The sequence below is a fragment of the Bombus bifarius genome, unplaced genomic scaffold (assembly GCF_011952205.1).
Source record: "Bombus bifarius isolate JDL3187 unplaced genomic scaffold, Bbif_JDL3187 scf7180000007992, whole genome shotgun sequence".
Lineage (NCBI taxonomy): Eukaryota > Metazoa > Arthropoda > Insecta > Hymenoptera > Apidae > Bombus > Bombus bifarius.
The window spans coordinates 2,459,247-2,477,319 of record NW_022884373.1 but is presented as its reverse complement, the minus strand read 5'-3'; the positions used below and the strand labels follow the sequence as shown (position 1 = coordinate 2,477,319).

Below are 18,073 nucleotides of genomic sequence, written 5' to 3'. Positions count from 1 at the left end.
GATCAGCATGTAATGACATCGAATCTCTATGAGTCTTTTCAATTTGGTATCGCATCACGGATACTTTAGCAAAGTGGAATGGAACGTAGCATGGCTCTGTGAATCACTGAAAAGCGGAAATCAAACTAAACGGGGCACAGCACTTGCACTCCGCCGCCTACGGGTATATCATCTGTACGGGAACTATGCAGCAGTTTGACCAGTTGCTGGATTTGCTGATCCAGCGAAATCGTTGCCACGATAATTGGCTCGTACGTCACGCGTATACAGGACGAACGGAAAGCGGAATTGAACGCGGCAGAGTGCAGGTCTTGGCCGCGGGAATTGTGCTCGGGGGGATGATAAACACGATACGTAATAATCATGACGACCAAGTGGTTGAACGGGTATTACAAGAAGTAATAATCGGGATATATGACGAATATATTTTTCGGTCGCTATTCAAATGCAGTAGTATAAAAATATATATGAGTGACAATCTGGAATAAAATATAATATGGATTATAATTCGTAAAAAGGGGGAAGAAATAGAATGTGAAGAAGGTTTGTACGATTCGCGTTTTCAAACCGGCTAAATATATATAGATATACAGGACAATCGTGCTTGGTACTCGTGCTATTTTCGAGATGCGGCAAAAAACTGGGGCTGCTTTGGCAATTGCTCGTTTTCCAGAGCGTTTTAATATGCGCTACAGGGACGCGTTTTCGATCGTTTCGAATCTCGTCGACGACTACGTTAGTACATGTTTCTCTATTTATTTTCGTTCAACTTCTCGAAATTAGTGAAAAGAATGGAAAGAGATAACAGTCCCATAGCACGATGTTATATATTAAATATCGTAAGATCTACGTCCGTGCACGTTCGTTATCTTTTGGTAAAACGCTATGATCAGCGTAGAGGAAACGTACAAATTAGAATACAAAGATGCGACTGCGTGACACTCTTGGCGAAGGCGAATTGCAGAAACAAAAATTTAACGATCCATCATACTGATAGACGATAGTTTGGCAAATAAATTAATAAAACATAATCTACGATAAATATCGAATTTTCCAATATGATTGACGCTATATTCCGTTCAGAAGAACACGTTTTCTCGTGAACATATTACGTTAGACATAGGACAAAATCCAAATTGAATTGAACGCAACGTACGGAAGACTTTATCGAATTAAAACAAGTGAATCATAGTTTTCTAAAATCCAGTTTGGATTTCCAAATTTCCAACCTGTCATTGTAATCACGTTATTTATTATATACTTAATTATAGATCAATATTCAAACGATTAATCTCATCGAATTAAATATATCTCTAGAAAAACACCGTATTACTAGTGCACGAACGAATAAGAATGAACGAACGACGAGCCTTCGCCAAAAGCGAGTTCGACCGAAAAGAAGCTTTGGATCGTCGTAAACCGAACAACTGGGGTATTTGAAGAAAAAAAAAAAATAAAAAAAATAAAAAAAAAGGAGCTGTAGTGATGCATAATTGCTTTTTGCAGGACTCTTCGGGAGTAGATCGTCTAATTAAAACGGAACGATATATTGCTGGAATCGTTCGACTACGTGTCGTATATCTGTCATCGTGATTGTATACTATATATATTCTTTTCTTTTTTCAAAAAAATTTTTTTTTTGCTTGAAAGGACAGCCAGCGACAAATGGGAAACAGATGTTGAGCGGAGTTGTGTCTGCAGGATACTCAGGGTACTGGACCTGGAAAGCAGGACCTGGAAACAAAGGATTAAGATCCTCTTCCGTCGTGGCAGACGAAGATATTGTCTTCCGGCGTCTCCGCGTTGACGGCGATCCCTTGGTTCGCGGTTGCTGCGTCGTCTTCACTGGCTATATAATCTTACTTCACTACGAGAATATCTCACCTGTATACGCTAGAGAGACCGAGGTGGCGGTCCACGACACGCGTTGCACGTCACCACGTACCTCCACATCGAGGGATCACCTCGTATCTTAACACTCGTGCAACGTATCCATCTCACATAGAAAACGCTCGTTGCTGCACCGCCACCTCTTTCATGTAACACTTTTCTGGCGTCGACGTGCCGGGAAAACGACGCACTTCCCGACCATAACCTGTCAGCTACGATACGCGATAAAAACCATAGCAACAAACCTATACCTGTGCGTGTACTGATTTTTAACACGAATATAACACAGCGTACATAGAATCTCTGTAAATAGACGGGTAGACCGTGGATCTTTATGCATTTATGGAAAATTTGAAGGAGAACGCGAAATTATCATATACATTAAATTATAAATCACTATAGAAGACGTTGAAACATTTTATGTAATTTTCGACGAGCGAGTTATCTATCTATCAAAGTTGCATTTACCTAATCACGCGTTCGCAAAAATACAAATCCGCAGAAATATCCACAACCTAGCGTTGATTAACGATGATGGCGATAGTTTGCAAGGTCGTTGTAGCCAGCTCGTCGCCGCCAGAGGCAACAGTAACAACAGTAATAAACATGATGGGAGGTGTCGCGATGACGGCAATTCGACTATTCCCTTAGTCTCACTTGATCATCTTCAAGACACCAAGGCTAAGAAAGGTAATTACAGAAGGAACGAGTGTAACACAAGAGAAAAAAAAAAAAAAAAAGAAAAAGAAGAAAAAATAGACAGGCGAATCAAAGGGTTTCTCTTTTGTTCCTTTTTCTCTTTATGAGGTGTCGACGGGGAAGTTGGGCTTCCATTTTCTCCGTCGTCGAGGGGGATCGTGTAAAAAAAAAATGTCTACACCGGCGACATGTACACATAAGTCAAGATCCGATCCAACGATCGTTTCACGTTAGATCCAGAGAAGGAAAGAAACCAGAAAGTTAAAGAGGTTCGTTGGGGGTGGGGGTGGGGGGTTGGTGGTGGTGATGTGTCGCGAGATATCGCAATACGTAGCCGGGACGAGTTCGACATGTACCGATAGGAATAATGGAAGAATTCTTAAACAATATTCTCTCTCTTGGATCGAGAGAAAGTAAACCGATCTCGTCGAGAGAACGTTGCACGATCGATCGAATGCTATGTATCTATTTGCATATTGGAATATCCTACGAGTAATACGGATTTTTCGATATTGTAGGTACAAGGAACCAAGAATTTGTTGCAATTGATTCATCCAAAAATCGTATAAACGTAAATAAAGATTGTTTTGTTTAGGAATATGTTAGCATAATGCCAGATACTTTACACGTAGAAGCTCACTGCGTAAATTATATAGGTAAAAGAAGTTTGAGATTGTTTTAAAACAAGGTAATTCTTCTTCAAACGTTTCTTAATAGATCTGTCACTGATTACATTCCTAAATTTTCTACGACAGCGATCCATTCTTCATAAAATTCCTCTTGTTCACAACAAATTCCATTGTTCTAAATGCATCAATCGGAAAAGCTGCATTACTTATGGGATTAATCGGGAACCATAAAATATAATGAATATCAAATAACGATCGTCCAACGTTCTTCGTTCTTTTCTTTTTTTTTCGTTTTCTTTTCAAGATGGCAGGCAAGCCAGAGTGATATCTATGCTCCAGTGCCACGGTACTCACCTCATGCTGATGAGATACTGTGCTAGTGCCACAGCGTCCGGATTTCCGGTGATGGTGATCGTACGATCCGTGGCGCCACCCTCCCTCTCCTCGCAGTTGCTGATTCTGATCATGGCGCCGGAGATCTGACGGATCTCAGCGATCTTAGTACCACCCTTGCCGATGATACAGCCGATCAGCTCGTTTGGCACGGTCATCTCGTGCGTCTGATTGTTCGCCGCTGGCTGTTGCCTGTTCGTGTTGCTGGTACGTAGCTGACTACCAGCCAGTGCCGCTAATGCTGCCAAAAAACCAGCAACATTTTGTATATTTGCAACGTACATCATTTCTGGACTAAGGTTTAGGGTTTGAGATTTAAGGCATTCGTAGCGTAGATTGACTTTTTACCATTCTTACTTCAACTTGCAATTTCTACGAAATTTTCACGATACCTGACACTCAGCGTATTATCTACAAGCGATTCGATTTTTAAATATTCATCTTCGAAGTTGATGGTTTTATCACGCGATTCCTATAGCGAGCCGCTGGGAAAGTCACTTTCTGATTAATCACGGAAGAACCATTTTTGCCAAGTTGTCAAGAAAATACTATGTTGTACAGGCTGGAAGAATCTTTCTCCCTTTTCTTTTTTCTTCTATAAGAAAAATCTAGTCCTCACCATTGTCGAATAAAAGTAATGTGAAATACGTGATATGAGTCGTTTCAGCGTTCAAAGTATATTATAATGTTATAAGGTTGCTGTTAGTGTGCGCGCGTAGAGAGTACAGACAACCGAGAGATTTTCTTCTTAGTGACAGAATCTCAGACATGCGCGAAGAGTATGAGACTTTGCAGTCTCAGAGTATTTTACTTCTGAGAGATATTGTCGCGCTACAAATACCTTAAGTTCTCTAACCAAGTGCAATTGTTAAATGTAAGAACAACACTGTATAGATGGAGTAATAAATAATAAAAATAATAATAATATTATAATTTTTGGCTAATTCTTCTACCGAAGTTCATACGTCGTACGATCACGCGCAGTACTATAATTGTTACGACTATACATGAATCATTATGTACTTTCTATTTTAAAATCTACCACACGTGGTTATGGACCACATGTACATACATTGTCCGATTAGGCGAATAACTGTATGCAAAGTGCACGCGAAACAATAACGTTTTTAAATTTTCGAAACATAGCTATCGCGGTACATCATCATTTTAATCCACGGTATAAAGATTAACATTTTTACATATTTGTTTGGAAGCGTTGAGTTGGCTTGGAGGTCGAAGCTGGTCGTTTTACCGCGGTGAAGTAAGATGTTTGTAAAGTGGTGAGGTTTGCATAGTGACTGCCAAAAGCATGATTTCATTCTATAATATTTTCGAAACCATTGTTGTTTGTAAAATAAAAGTTTGTTGCGTAAGCCTGTAGATTCTCGTACAACACGTTCTACGTACGTAAATAATTCAAGCGATTTCTCGAGCGACTTTTTCAATTTCATACATCGCACAAGCAATTCCACGGAATTCTCAAAATTTCGAATTCTCGAAACACAATAATTCTCAGCCGTATTTCAGCCGCATTCGTATCGATTTGTATTCGTTCAGAAGCTGAATTGATCAACCGCATAAATTAAAAGGTAGAAACAAGTGACGAGCGTGCAAACACTGCATCTTAAATGTATAAACACTGTATCTTAATAATATACTTAAAACGTCCTATTATTAATGTTATCTGCCTGTGATAAACAAGTTGGTAGAACCAAGTAATTTGATTTTGGAAAATCGTATTTATCCTAATGAAATTAAGAAATAAGAGAGAGGGTTGAAAAGTTCGGCTTCTGAAACATTCATTTACAAATTGAAAAAAAAAACAAATGAAAAAGCTTGTGCGATTATTACGAATAAATAAATAGTCACGAGCGTTACAGAGTATTGTAATAGAACAACGAGGAGTTTTTGACGTACCTGCTGGATTCAATCCACCTGTGTTGGCAGGTGTGGCAAGGCCTCCGAGGCCTAGAGCCGCGAGTCCGGCCAATGGATTGCTACCAAGCTTGCCCATCTGTAACAACGACGAACAAAATCCAACGCTCAACAAAAACATGTGCCGCCGCTCGAACGATTTTTAAAAAGTGCTTTCAGAGGGGTATTATACGAAGACATCGATAAAATATAGATCTAAAAGAAAGAAAAAAAAAAAAGGAAACGATCAATCTGCCTGCTTTCCTCGCGCGTCTCACATTCGAGGATCGTCGATCAAACCAGACGAAAGAAGAAAAAAAAAAAAAAAGAAAGAAGAAATATCAAAATACAACTCTATGACCAGACAATGGGAAGGAATAAAAACAAATTTCAGAAGAAAACGATCAACGAAAAAAATAAGAAAGAAAATCAAAATGACAAGGTATATCATCATCCTTTGAGTAGATAAAACTGTTCGAATTAAATAATAAGGAAGACAGAGGGAATAAAAGAAGAGATAGAGGAGAAAGTAAAGAATTCTCTCTAGATTAATCCATCATCGTCGATGATCTATCGATCGTTTTGGATTCTACGGTCGTGGCAACCTGCGAGTTTTTTCGCCTGTTCTCATGGTCTCTTCGATGTCGACCAGCAGGATGTCCCGACTTCCTGGGAGCCGATGCAAAAAAATGTCCTTCGTCACCTTTCTCCACACGTTTCCATACTTTTCAATACTTTCACCCTTACTCTGCGTTTGTTTCTTTTCTTTTCCTTTTATCGTCGCTTTGGAAAGCGTCACGCTCTTTCAGGAACACGCATAGTGAAACAACACTCGCATGACAACCACACGCAACAAGGAGCTAAAAACACAGTGAAAATTAATCGAAGGAACGTAATAGAAAAAACGCGCGACGCTCTAACGCCGGATCGATGTTGAGATTCAGACGATGTTTGAATCTCCCGTTTTGGTCAACTTGGTAACATCAACTTGGTAATCGGGCAGACTGTTTCGAGAACTATTCGACGTGATTATGCAAAGAATAATGGACCCTCGCTCGACGAGTATACTGAATTTTCGTGGCAACGAAACTACTTACTGTTGCAAATTGCTACAAACAGAAGGAATTGGTTAAAAAAAAAAAAAAAAAATAGAAGAAGAAAGAAAAAAGAAAGAAAAGAGAGACAGAGAAAGAGTTTCTGACTATCGAACGAATAATGATCGATCTATGGAGAACGATGATCGCATGACTCTCTACTTTCGTACGATTCTAAGAATGTTTTAAAACGAAACAAAAATTAAACGAACCCTCTGTAACTTTTCTACAAAATAATTCTGATATAGTAAAAAAACAATACACTAGAGAGATTATTAAAGCAGCAATTCGTTCGTTACATTAAACTTAACGATCCTTTCGAGAAAGACTTTTCTCCTCGATATTAACTTCAAAAAGCATCATGGATGCAATTAATTAAACTTTATAAAAGGATTAAAAATGAAATACCTATATCAGCAACTTCTTAATTACATATCGTTACAGAAGGTTGAAGATGAAACTCAACTAAAAAATTTAACTACCGTTCACTACCGGTCATCAAATTATTACGATCGCCTGAAGAAAAAACTGCAGCAGAATTTCTCATACACCGTTAGAAGCATAAAATACTTTTTACAATCCATAAACGCAAGTCCCTTATCTCTTTGTAAGAAAGAAGTTTGTGTTTCTAAGCTTCATTCTCGATCGGTCTTCGAACGAAGGCGATAATTTCGAAACGATCATAATAATTCGGCTCGTTGTTACTCATCAACAAAGATGTCGATATTTTCTTGAACCTTCTCTATCGCTATTAATACCAGCACGCTAGTTACGAACAAGTTTCTCGACGTATGTGTATAGCAATGTACAGCTTGGTATTCTGGAGATCGCTTTGCGCTATTAGGGACCGGAAGCCGAGGAATCCAGGACGCTTTGTGATCCAGCCGGAGAATATGTCTACACACGTATGACATACTATACGTCAGAGGTTGGATCGAACTCGATTCTCGCCGCGAAGATTCTCTGCAAATTAATCGACCAAAGTCGACCGTGGTATCTAGCGAATATTAATAGTTGAGGCGGCTAACTTCTAAAGGAACGAGCTATTAAAAAGGAAAGAATAGACAGAGTAGAATGGACGGTTAGGGGAAAAGAAAATATCGCGAGACAGCATGCATTTACGCATCTTTTCTAATTTCGAAAAATTCTTTTGCTTTTTTTTTACCATTCATTCGTATTCGTCTTTTGAATAATATTCTCGTTGCAAGATTCTACTTATTTCAACGAAACTGAAATTGTGTAATTCGTATGACACGACTCATTTCAGTATCTAAAAATTATTGAATTTTTATTTAAAAAAAAAAAAAAAAAAAAGAAGATTCAAGTTCATGTTTTTATTAGTTTTTCAAATGTTACCTAAGCAAAATCGATTTGTATCGTTTCTGATTCTACTGATTCAATTATATTTCTTATCACTATAGACAATAATTTAACATTCCCTGTTTTTGAGGCAATATTCGAGACGGAATGGAATTTAGTCGACCAATTTTTCTATTTCTGATCTTTGAACATTAATTACAAAGGAGACTTGGCGCAGAATTTAGCGCGCGATCGATGTGCTCGCCACGAAACTTCCACAGCATCCGACTCGACAAAGAAAGAACTCGACAAAGTTCCGTGAAGTGACACATACTTACATAAGTAATAACGAAATGCCACGGCGAATAAGTATTCAGCTATTTTTACTTGGACAAATTCTAGCTAAAATATTTCAGTCTTGCGTAAGAGATTCTTTTTCAAAATTAACAGAAAGTATTTTTCCGACCACCTCTAATTAATATTTTAAGCTTTCACCTCGTTGACCGTTTCCTACTTTAATTTCTATTATAACAATTCCAAAAGCTGAGTACATAATTCTTCCAGCGATTTCTAATTAATACCGTAAGCTTGCACAGTTCGTTGGTCGTTTCCTACTTTAATTTCTATTATAACAACTCCAAAAGCTGAGTACGTAATTCTTGCAGCGATTTCTAATTAATATCGTAAGCTTACGGTTCGTTCACCGTCTTCTATCTTAATTTCGATCATGACAGTTCCATAAAAATGTCATTTAAAAAGAAAAGAATATTTTTTTTAATCGATTAAAAAATCAATATATTTCGTAAAATATTTATTTACTTTCCAAAGTGTCTTTCCCGATATTTTAGAAGAAGGAGTCCCTCTGATTACGAGCGCGTTGTAATTTTCAAACCGCTCGAATTCCAATTCGTCGGCGAACTCATCGACCGTTCCGCAAACCGACGAAATAGTAAAACTCCAAACACACCGTCTCGTCGGACCGTGGCGAATCAATGTAAAAGCTGCTAATTACAACGGAATCTCCCCGTTGGAGTTCAACGGATGAAACAGAAACTGCAACGGTTAATTCCTACTGGAGATTGTAAAACTCGTACGTAAATGCATACCCGTGATAACGATATACACGCCGAACACAAAAGTATTAAAACGACACGAATTGAATTATCATTCATAAAAAAAAAGAAAATAAAAAAAAGAAAAGAAATTTCATATATATTATTTAATATATGTATTATATCATGTATTTATACAAGATGTTCATTTTAACGTTTTACACGATTTTTCAGCCATTTTTTAAGCTGTAATAGAAAAAGTGTACATCTACTTTTATACACTTCATATTGTGTGTGAACTAAGGTTTCATATTTTATTTTAGTGCCCGTTACGATATTACGGAATGGAATCGCGTGATTATATTTTTAAAACGCATTGGATAATTTTTCTATCATTATGAAAGAAGAGTATACTGCTGAAAAATTGCATGAACCGTTAGAGTGAACTTCTTCTATATATAAAGTGTTACGCGTAAATTTATCACTTGGAATATCGCTGTAATATTTAGGATTTCGTAAAAATATCGTAAAAGAATTGGACACAATTTTGTGTTGCAGTTTTTCGAATGACATGTCGATTAATTACTTCAAATGACAAATTGAACATTGATATACAGTGGATAAATTCGTCGAGATCTTATTAATATATCTTCTGATCTTCAGTGATATCTAATTCCTCTTTAAAGTATTTTAAAAAATTTACCACTATTATTTCTAAAGTATCAAAGTACTAATTGACAAAAGAAACTTGACGCTTTCCACGATACGAAATTGTATACCTCTTGACACAACATTATGCAACCTTCGTAGAGAGATTTCTTATAAAATCCCAAACACAGTACACGTATTTCAAGCGATGAAATTGAGCGAAACACCCTGCGTTCTAAATATATAGCGAATGAATTAAAAAAAGAAAAAAAAAGAGAAAAAGAAGGAAGGAGGGAGCAAAAGAGAGAGAAGTAGAAAATGCATTCTTTCTTGCTCCTTGTCGTAAACAGGACAAGATGTCTGGGGCTAAAGATCTAGGACTCTCTTCGTGTACACGTAACCGTGCCCTAAAACATGAAAACCTCAAAAGTGTGATTGGTCTTCTACCTGCAACATCATCTATGCTAATCTATGGTGCACGAGTTCGAACAAAAAAAAAAGAGAGAAAGGGGGGAGGGAAAGAAATAAAAAAAAAAGAGAGGCGATAAATATACATACAGATGTAGCACAACACACTTGATCGAACATTGCGAACGTCGTTTCCTCATTTGCATCGTTCTACAAAGACGAATCATCGACGATGCAACGTCGAGTGACTCCGACTGTTTCATACATCATAAAAATAATCGTATTACACGGAACCATAACGTTCGAATGGTGTTCGCAACCGATATAAATATGTACTTCAAACGAGACAGAGATAGAAGAAGATAGACAAAATTAAAAAAAAAAAATTTACATATAATAAAAAAAAAAGAATTAAAAAAGAAAAAGGAAAGAAAAAAAAAACTCGATCGAAGACATAAATATGATGTATCGTCACGACGTTGAGAAACTTCTACCCTGCTTAAGATGGTGGAAACGTGATGTCAGGGCAGCCCACCCTCGCGCGAACTTCTTGATTCGTAGCTAAACAGAGTGCTTGGAAGCCATGCTGTTCTAAGATAGGACGGCGAGTGGACAATGGACAACTGAGGACTGAGGCGAATAGAAACGAACAAAAAAAATATAAGAAGAAACAAAAACGAGAATACGTAGAAATAGAAATGATAGAAATACGGGAGAAATTTTGACAGAACAATTTATATCCTCGTGTTATAATATCGATGGTATTGATATACAAGGTGTTTCGGATAAACGAGATCGTCTGGATATCTGCTTTACTTACGATCGTATGAGAAACCTTCTCAGGATCAGGACGAAGTTAAACTGTTTCAAGGGACACGTGTAACGGCGAAGAGAATCTTTTCTCAAGTTCGTTTCTTTTAGAAGATTCTTTTTTTAAATAGAACTCTTTCTATATATATATATATTTTTTTACAATAGTAGGCGTTTTTTTCTTTATATAAAAATATTAAGACACTTATGCCGGGAAAAAATTAGTTTAAAAGATATTTCGATTTTAATTTCGTCGAATGTATTTAACGTATGAAAGACAAGGAAGACACGCGTCAGCGAAAGAACATCACTTTTGCTTGTCATACGCCAAGTTTTACAAAATTAATATATAATTAATAATAATATACACATAGAACATAGAAAAGGATAAAAAGGTAAAATTAAAATATCTTTGAAACTGATCATTTTCAGGCACAAATACCTCGATATTTTTGTATAGAGATTAAAGAAACGCATCAACTGACGAATAAAAAAAATATATAGGGTATATGTAGAATATAATTCTCATTTTGAGATACACCGATAATCTCGATATCTAGCGAAAGAACGATGAAAGAAAATTCTTTCCACCGTTACGCGAACACCTTGAAATAGTTTAACTCTGTCCCGAGAAGTTTTCTCATACAATTGTAAATAAGGCAGATATTTAGATGAACTCGTTTAGCTGAGACAGCCTGTATATCGTACAATAACATTAATATTATCGTGGACAAGTTGACGTTCTGCTCCACCACGGCGTTGTCCCGATTTCTCTTCTCCAGTTTAGTTAGAAATCGAGACAACGTTGGCGGAGACAAGGTCTCGACAGTCTTTGTGCTTCGAATAAAAGGGAATTCTTTTACAGGCGAAAACAAAGAGACGTACGAACGTATGAAGATATACGAAGAGGGATGAGAAAGAAGGAAGTCTCTTGCGAAGCCGTGAAAAAGCGGAAGCGTGTATATACGTACTTCGGAGATCGGTTTCGCGATCGGTTCGTCGCTATCGTATTTTTCGCTGGCACTCGAACCAAGTGAAGTCGCTTGGCGTCTATTTACCTTTGTATCGAAGCGTCTATTGAACGCGTTTCTTCGTAGCTTACGCACGGCCAATTCTCGTTCGTAGGTTTGTCGAGAGTAATGTAAAAAGATTGCCAAAGTCTGACAGATTCTTGGTGGTGAATTGATCGCGGTGCATCGGCGAAACAAAAGAAAACACGAGTTTTATTATTTCAGAAGCGATCGGTAAGCAAAGGAGTTAGATTTCTTAACTCTGCTATGCAACCAACTTCTTTCCATCCAATTGTACTTTTATCTCGTTAGAAATTCAAATGCCATCTTTTTAAACGGACTATGTTCTTCCTTTTTAAATAACGAGAGATCCTTTTGAAATTTTTCAAATCTGGACTATGCGTAAGACACATTTGGAAGGTGGTTTACGTGTTGGAAAATTAAGCAATTCAGAACCTGATCTAAATCGTTGTCGTCATTTACGAGTTTTATAATTCGACTGATACTGACGCTTCGAATTATGATATTTGCTGAAATTTTTTAACGAAGATGAGGCACAATTGAATGGAGAAGTTTGAGTACCGTAGCAGGGCTAATTCGCTGGCAGCTTCCGTCATTGTCGCGTGAACGTGAGATACAAAAGCAAGTTGGCTGAAATTCGACCGTGGCGAAACACAATTAGGATCGCGAAGTGGAAAGCAACTGTATGTACATAAAATGTCCCACGTAATTGGAACAAATCATACTCTTTGCGTGATTGCAATTAGGAAATTACTTAGTGGGTGAAATGTTAGAATAAATATCAGAGAAACGTGGTAAATAATTTAACGAGGATCATATCCTTTTGTAAGTATAATGCAATGCATGTACATTATGAGATTGTACAAAAATATTTAAAAAATGAAACCGTTTAATTCTCTTTTTTTTTTATTCTCTACAAAGAAGACACTAGAAGAAATTTGGTCGAAAAATAATCAATTTGTAAGATATTTCGTATAAATATTGTTATTAAAGTTACGATATTTCGTGGTAGATATTTTTCAATCATTGCACCCGTGTTATATTATACAGGATGACAAATTTGATTTACGTCAAACAAAATACACGCGTCTATTAAAAAAAGCACTGTGCATCTACATAATGCACACACACTGTGTTACATTCATGAAACAACGTATTTATAAAAATATGGTCCTGGAAAGGTAGATCTCTCTTAATTATTCATCTCTTTTTCATAATATCGTTCTCTAATTGCGACCAGAGAAAATTGTATGATTTTGTCCTAGTTACGCGAACCAACCTGTACACACGTTTTTGGTCATCTTGAATATTTTCCATCCCGAGGATGAGTTAATCCCTTGGTGCTTACGATGATTACGTTTCAAGGAAAATATATCATTTCAGATGAAAATTCTCCTACAGAAACCAAAATCTTACCGATAATCTTGCCAATAATACAGCACGTAGTAACAGGGAAGAATCCTAAAAAAAAATTGGCAAGAACCATAATTCCATTTATGCTCCTTTCTAAACCCTGCAACTTTCGTCTAACTAATTATGTTTCGATTATGAATCGAAAAATTCTATTCGTATTACTAAACAGATATCTTGGAAAGATGTAAATGATATCCGGCGAATTCTAAATTCCCGTAAGATAAAACCGTTTCGGTGACTGTTACAGTTCCACTGTTCTCAATCGATTTGCTATCATCAAGGGATTAATTTGCCTCGAGAAGCGTCTGCAATCCACTAAGACCCGATACATTCTTCCGCGTGGCGAGGCACGTTTTAAGAAGTGGGATTTACCAGGATCGAGAAGGCGGATCAGAAACAGAGGATTTCTGATCAAACTCTACCGAGAAGAACGGAACGTAAACAAGAGAAATCAGAGACAGTGTACGTAGGACGAGAAGCCAAGAATTAAATCATGTTCTGTAAGCCGAGAGACAGTAGATAAAATACTTAAGACAGGGAAATAAAACTAAAGGAACAAAAGTAGAAATTTAGAGAAGAAAGAAAAGAGAAAAGAAAAAGATAGATATGATTCTCCATAACAGGCAGAGAAACTTATATGAAAACTTAGACAGAGTCAGAAGTGGCGGTGGGATTGTGAAGAGAGAGAGAGAAAGAGAAAGAGAAAGAGAAAGAGAGAAAGAGAGAGAGAGAGATAAAGCGCAATGTAGTAAATAATATACCTATGTAAATCTACCTTTTCTCGTGCCACGCATGCATACTGGTCTTTGTTTTGTTGTACAACTCGCTCATTGTTCACGTCGTGGTTGTCCAATACCAACCCGCCCCCAATTAGATCAGCTATAGCGTGTCTCCCGTAGAGTGACATACTTCGCAAGGAAAAGAAACGGAAGTAGAGATACAGAGAACACAAGTTAAGAAACAAGACAAACAAATAGCGAAGGAAACCAAATAGAAAATTGTACCGACAGAACAGTATACGTATAGAAGAAAATATATATAAAGTGGAAGAAAAAGACAAACGAAACGTAGAAGGAAATGACGATAGAGTGAAATAACGTAACAGAGAAGAAAGAAGGAACTCGACCGGTCCGCGGAATAACGCTAATGAAAAAGGCAATGAGCCGTGTGTGCAGTGAGATTCTGGTCGGCCACCTTTTTCTCTCGTTTACATTTTTTTCTTTTATCTTCGTGCGGATTTTCCGATCTGTATGTTTTATGCGTCGTTTTTTCTTAATGGTTCTTATTGGTAGCTGTACTTTCTTTCGAGTTTTTCGCCGTTCTTTTTTCTCGCATCTCGAAACCGAAAATCGTGGAAGTCGGGCTCCGTGTGAGTCGTCGGTCGTCGAAAAGCGCAGAGAAACAGAAGGCAGGACGGATGCTGAGACACGACGATACACGCCATCTTGACTACGAGGAGATTCGTTATCAATTATCATCGATTTCGGTCTGCGACGATCGCCAAATATTTCTGCGATTGTCTACGATGCACTGGAATTATTGCACAGGGGGAGCGATAGAAATACGATTTCCGCAGCTTTCACAGTAACGGAAATTCGATGATCAGAGCTTCTACAGAGATGGCAGAAATTTCTAGAAATTCGTTGGTCAGAGCTTTCGTAATCGGAGGAGCAATAAATATTGCATGCTCGGTGCTTTCACAATAGTAAGAATAATACTTTGTTAGAGCATTCAAGATCCACGATCTACGAGTTTTCTTTTAGATTTACATATTTTCGCTCATTTGCGATAACAGAAACAATAGAAATACTAGAAATTCGATGTTCAGAGCTTTCGCAATCGTATAAACGATAAATATTCGGTGCTTTCGCAGCAGCAAAGATAGGACAAACTTCTAGAGACTTCACCCTGCACAATCTACGAGTTTTCTTCCAAATTTTCACATTTATACTCTTTTCGAATAACATGAATAAAAATTAGAAATAATAAGAATCCTAGAAATTCGATGATCAGAGTCTCCACGATACGTACAAAAGATTATAAAAGGTACAAATTGGTCGCTCGGTGTTTCCATCACAATGTCTTTACAAAAATTCAATGTTTACACTCTACGATTTTACAAACGAACAAACAAGAGAAATTCGGAAAATTTACGATCGTCCGAGTTTCTTCTCGCGGAATAAAGAATAACGCGTGCTCGTTTATCAATGTGTTATGTGTGTGAAAGAGACAGACAGACAGACAGACAGGCAGACAGGAGAGGGAGAAAGAGAAATCTTTCACCCCTCCAGCGAGTTTCTATCTCTCTGTGCGTCATTTTGTCTTCTTTCTTTCTGCACCGCAGTCAGCCGGACGCGAATTAAAAATTCTGACGCAAACCGAACTCGGCGAATTTGTACTGTCGGAAGGCGGAACCGAAACGCACCCTTTTAATAATTCAATCTGTCAACAGGGGGATTGCGAGAGCGTTGCGTCAATGTGTTTGCACCGCGTCCACGCACAAAAACAGTTACTAATTAGCAAACGTCGCTGTTAAAGCCGGTAATTATGTTTGCCGGGCCGTCGTTCGCGCCGACCCTGACAGATAGAAAATTCAGAATCAATTGCTTCGGCAAACGTGACTACCGTGTGTTCCTCTGCACGCTGCGTTTTCTGTCTGCCTGTCGACCAGGCCGTCATTAAAAGGAAAACGCGTTTGTACACCGACGCGTTAAAGCTCTGCCCTTCGTTTTTCCGTTTGCTCTTTCCAACGTTTCCACATCGAAACGTTCACACCTTTCCTCGATCATCGATCGATCGTTCTGATCGAATAAGTTTTAGTAATTCGTTTAAAGATTCTTTTTAGAATTATGGTCCTACCATGTATCGTCATATTATTGAATTCGATGGTGTCTTAGGTTGGTTGTTGATCAATATTGCTAAAAAAAAAAATTTATCTTTTGAGGTATTGGTCAGGTTTCTACGTTATTCGGTATATCGTTGGTAATTGCAACAGACAAAAATATTTCCAGTTTTGTGTCTTTACCTTGAATTGCATTTCACAGTCGATTTACTGTGGATATTTGACTAATTTGAGAAACTTACTATTACATCGTGGTAAATCAGTATGTACTGTAAAATCAGTATTTTAAATGCACGCATTGGACACGCTGACAAAAGATGTATACAGGGTGGTTGGTAACTGGTGGTACAAGCGGAAAGGGGGTGATTCTACGCGAAAAAAGAAGTCGAAAATATAGAATAACAATTTTTCGTTTGAGGCGTTGTTTTCGAGAAAATCAACTTTGAATTTTCGCTCGGTACGCGCGCTGTCTCGTTGTCTCGATGGAAAAATTAAAAAAAAAAAGAAAAAGAAGCCTCAAACGAAAAATTTCTATTCTATATTTTCGATTTCTTTTTTCGCGTAGAATCATCCCCAACCACTCTGTATATTGATGTATATATAAAAAGTGTACATATACATTATGAAATTTAATTTAACGTTCTGTATTTATCGCAAGATTAACTACCAACAAGTCTAATCCACCAGAAAAATCTCAGTCTTCTTACAGAAATCTGCAACGTTCGATCGATGCGTGTGGAAAGAAAGTATCGCAATGATTATTATCGTTTATCAAGTTTTCTACCTATTCGTTATCCAGCACTAGGGAAATCTGCATCGTTCGTTCGATATATCCAGAGAAAGAGTAAATATTTTTGCTTTGCTGCTGGGAACCTTGATTGTCGCAATTTTCCAGTGCATCGACTCGTCTTTTTGCCATGTTCAATGCTGTCAACCCTCGTCAAGATGGCATTTCATGGCGCCTGCCGATCGACCGGACGTACGGGTCGACTTCGACCTCGTTAATCAGCATGAAACTCATCGATCGCCATTCTTAAGATGTCTCGTGTACGCGCCTGTCCGCGTTTGACCGGATCCAACGACAGGCCATGACGAAGAATCCATCGTGCGACCCTCGAGTAAGCGTTCATGCTAAAGCAGGCTCGATCAATCGGAGAGAGAACCCCCGGTGAAACGCGCGTGATTCTCCAACGCGTTGCAAACGAGCCGTTCATAGCGCGACAAAGTAATCGCGCTTTTTCAAATTCTCCAAATTTTGTCTGGAACCAAAACGCTCCATCGGTCTCACGTAATTTCTTCTACGAATTTTCTCTACTTGTTATACCGTGGAGCTAATCGATTCGACGGATGAGCGGCTCGAATCACACGCGCCTTTCGTCCAGAGGTTGTCTGCACATGGGCGGACAGAATCGGCCCCACGATGATCGTACTCGAACCAGAGATAAAACATAGCTCGATCGTGACACGCCGATTATTATCATATCGTAAACACATGGAAATCATAGGAAATGAAATATAGAAAACGAAACCATACCATCGAATATGCTATGGAAATAACAGAAAGAAACTATTGTTCGTCCTCTTTTTTATTTTCTGTATTTCTTTTTCTTTCGTACTTGGGACTTTTTTGGCGGAGTTTGCACTCGTGTTGACCGAACGTTGTCGAATACGATTCTCGTGAAGAATATTCACGGTCATATGTGTCGACGGGACGCGCGATAAACGAGATTCATTTGCACCACCGTGTCTTTTTTATTTCTCTCGTTGAAAAATTTCTTTTATCATTTTTGCTTTGATCGAGCTCGATTCGCGTACGCGAGCAAGCGTACTACGATGCACTTCTTCGTAACGAAGGATCAAGCTTTTAACGTTTATCGAACGGCGTATAGCCCATGTGGAGTTGGAAGCTTTGAAACTGCTCGAACGGTTGTAGTAGAGTCGTTAAACTTGA

The 18,073-nt window shown here is 38.0% G+C and overlaps 1 protein-coding gene across 6 annotated transcripts in view; it reads right to left on the bottom strand.

Moving 5' to 3' along the window:
* Window positions 1–18,073, bottom strand: part of LOC117205792 (poly(rC)-binding protein 3) — a 179,481-nt gene that overhangs the window by 21,225 nt on the left and 140,183 nt on the right. For all 6 annotated transcript variants that reach the window (XM_033444530.1, XM_033444534.1, XM_033444535.1 and 3 more), the window contains 2 exons: window positions 5,529–5,625; window positions 3,573–3,852 (listed from right to left, as the gene is read on the bottom strand). In XM_033444530.1, the coding sequence (XP_033300421.1) occupies window positions 3,573–3,852; window positions 5,529–5,625 (377 nt within the window). The remainder of the gene's footprint in view (window positions 1–3,572; window positions 3,853–5,528; window positions 5,626–18,073) is intronic.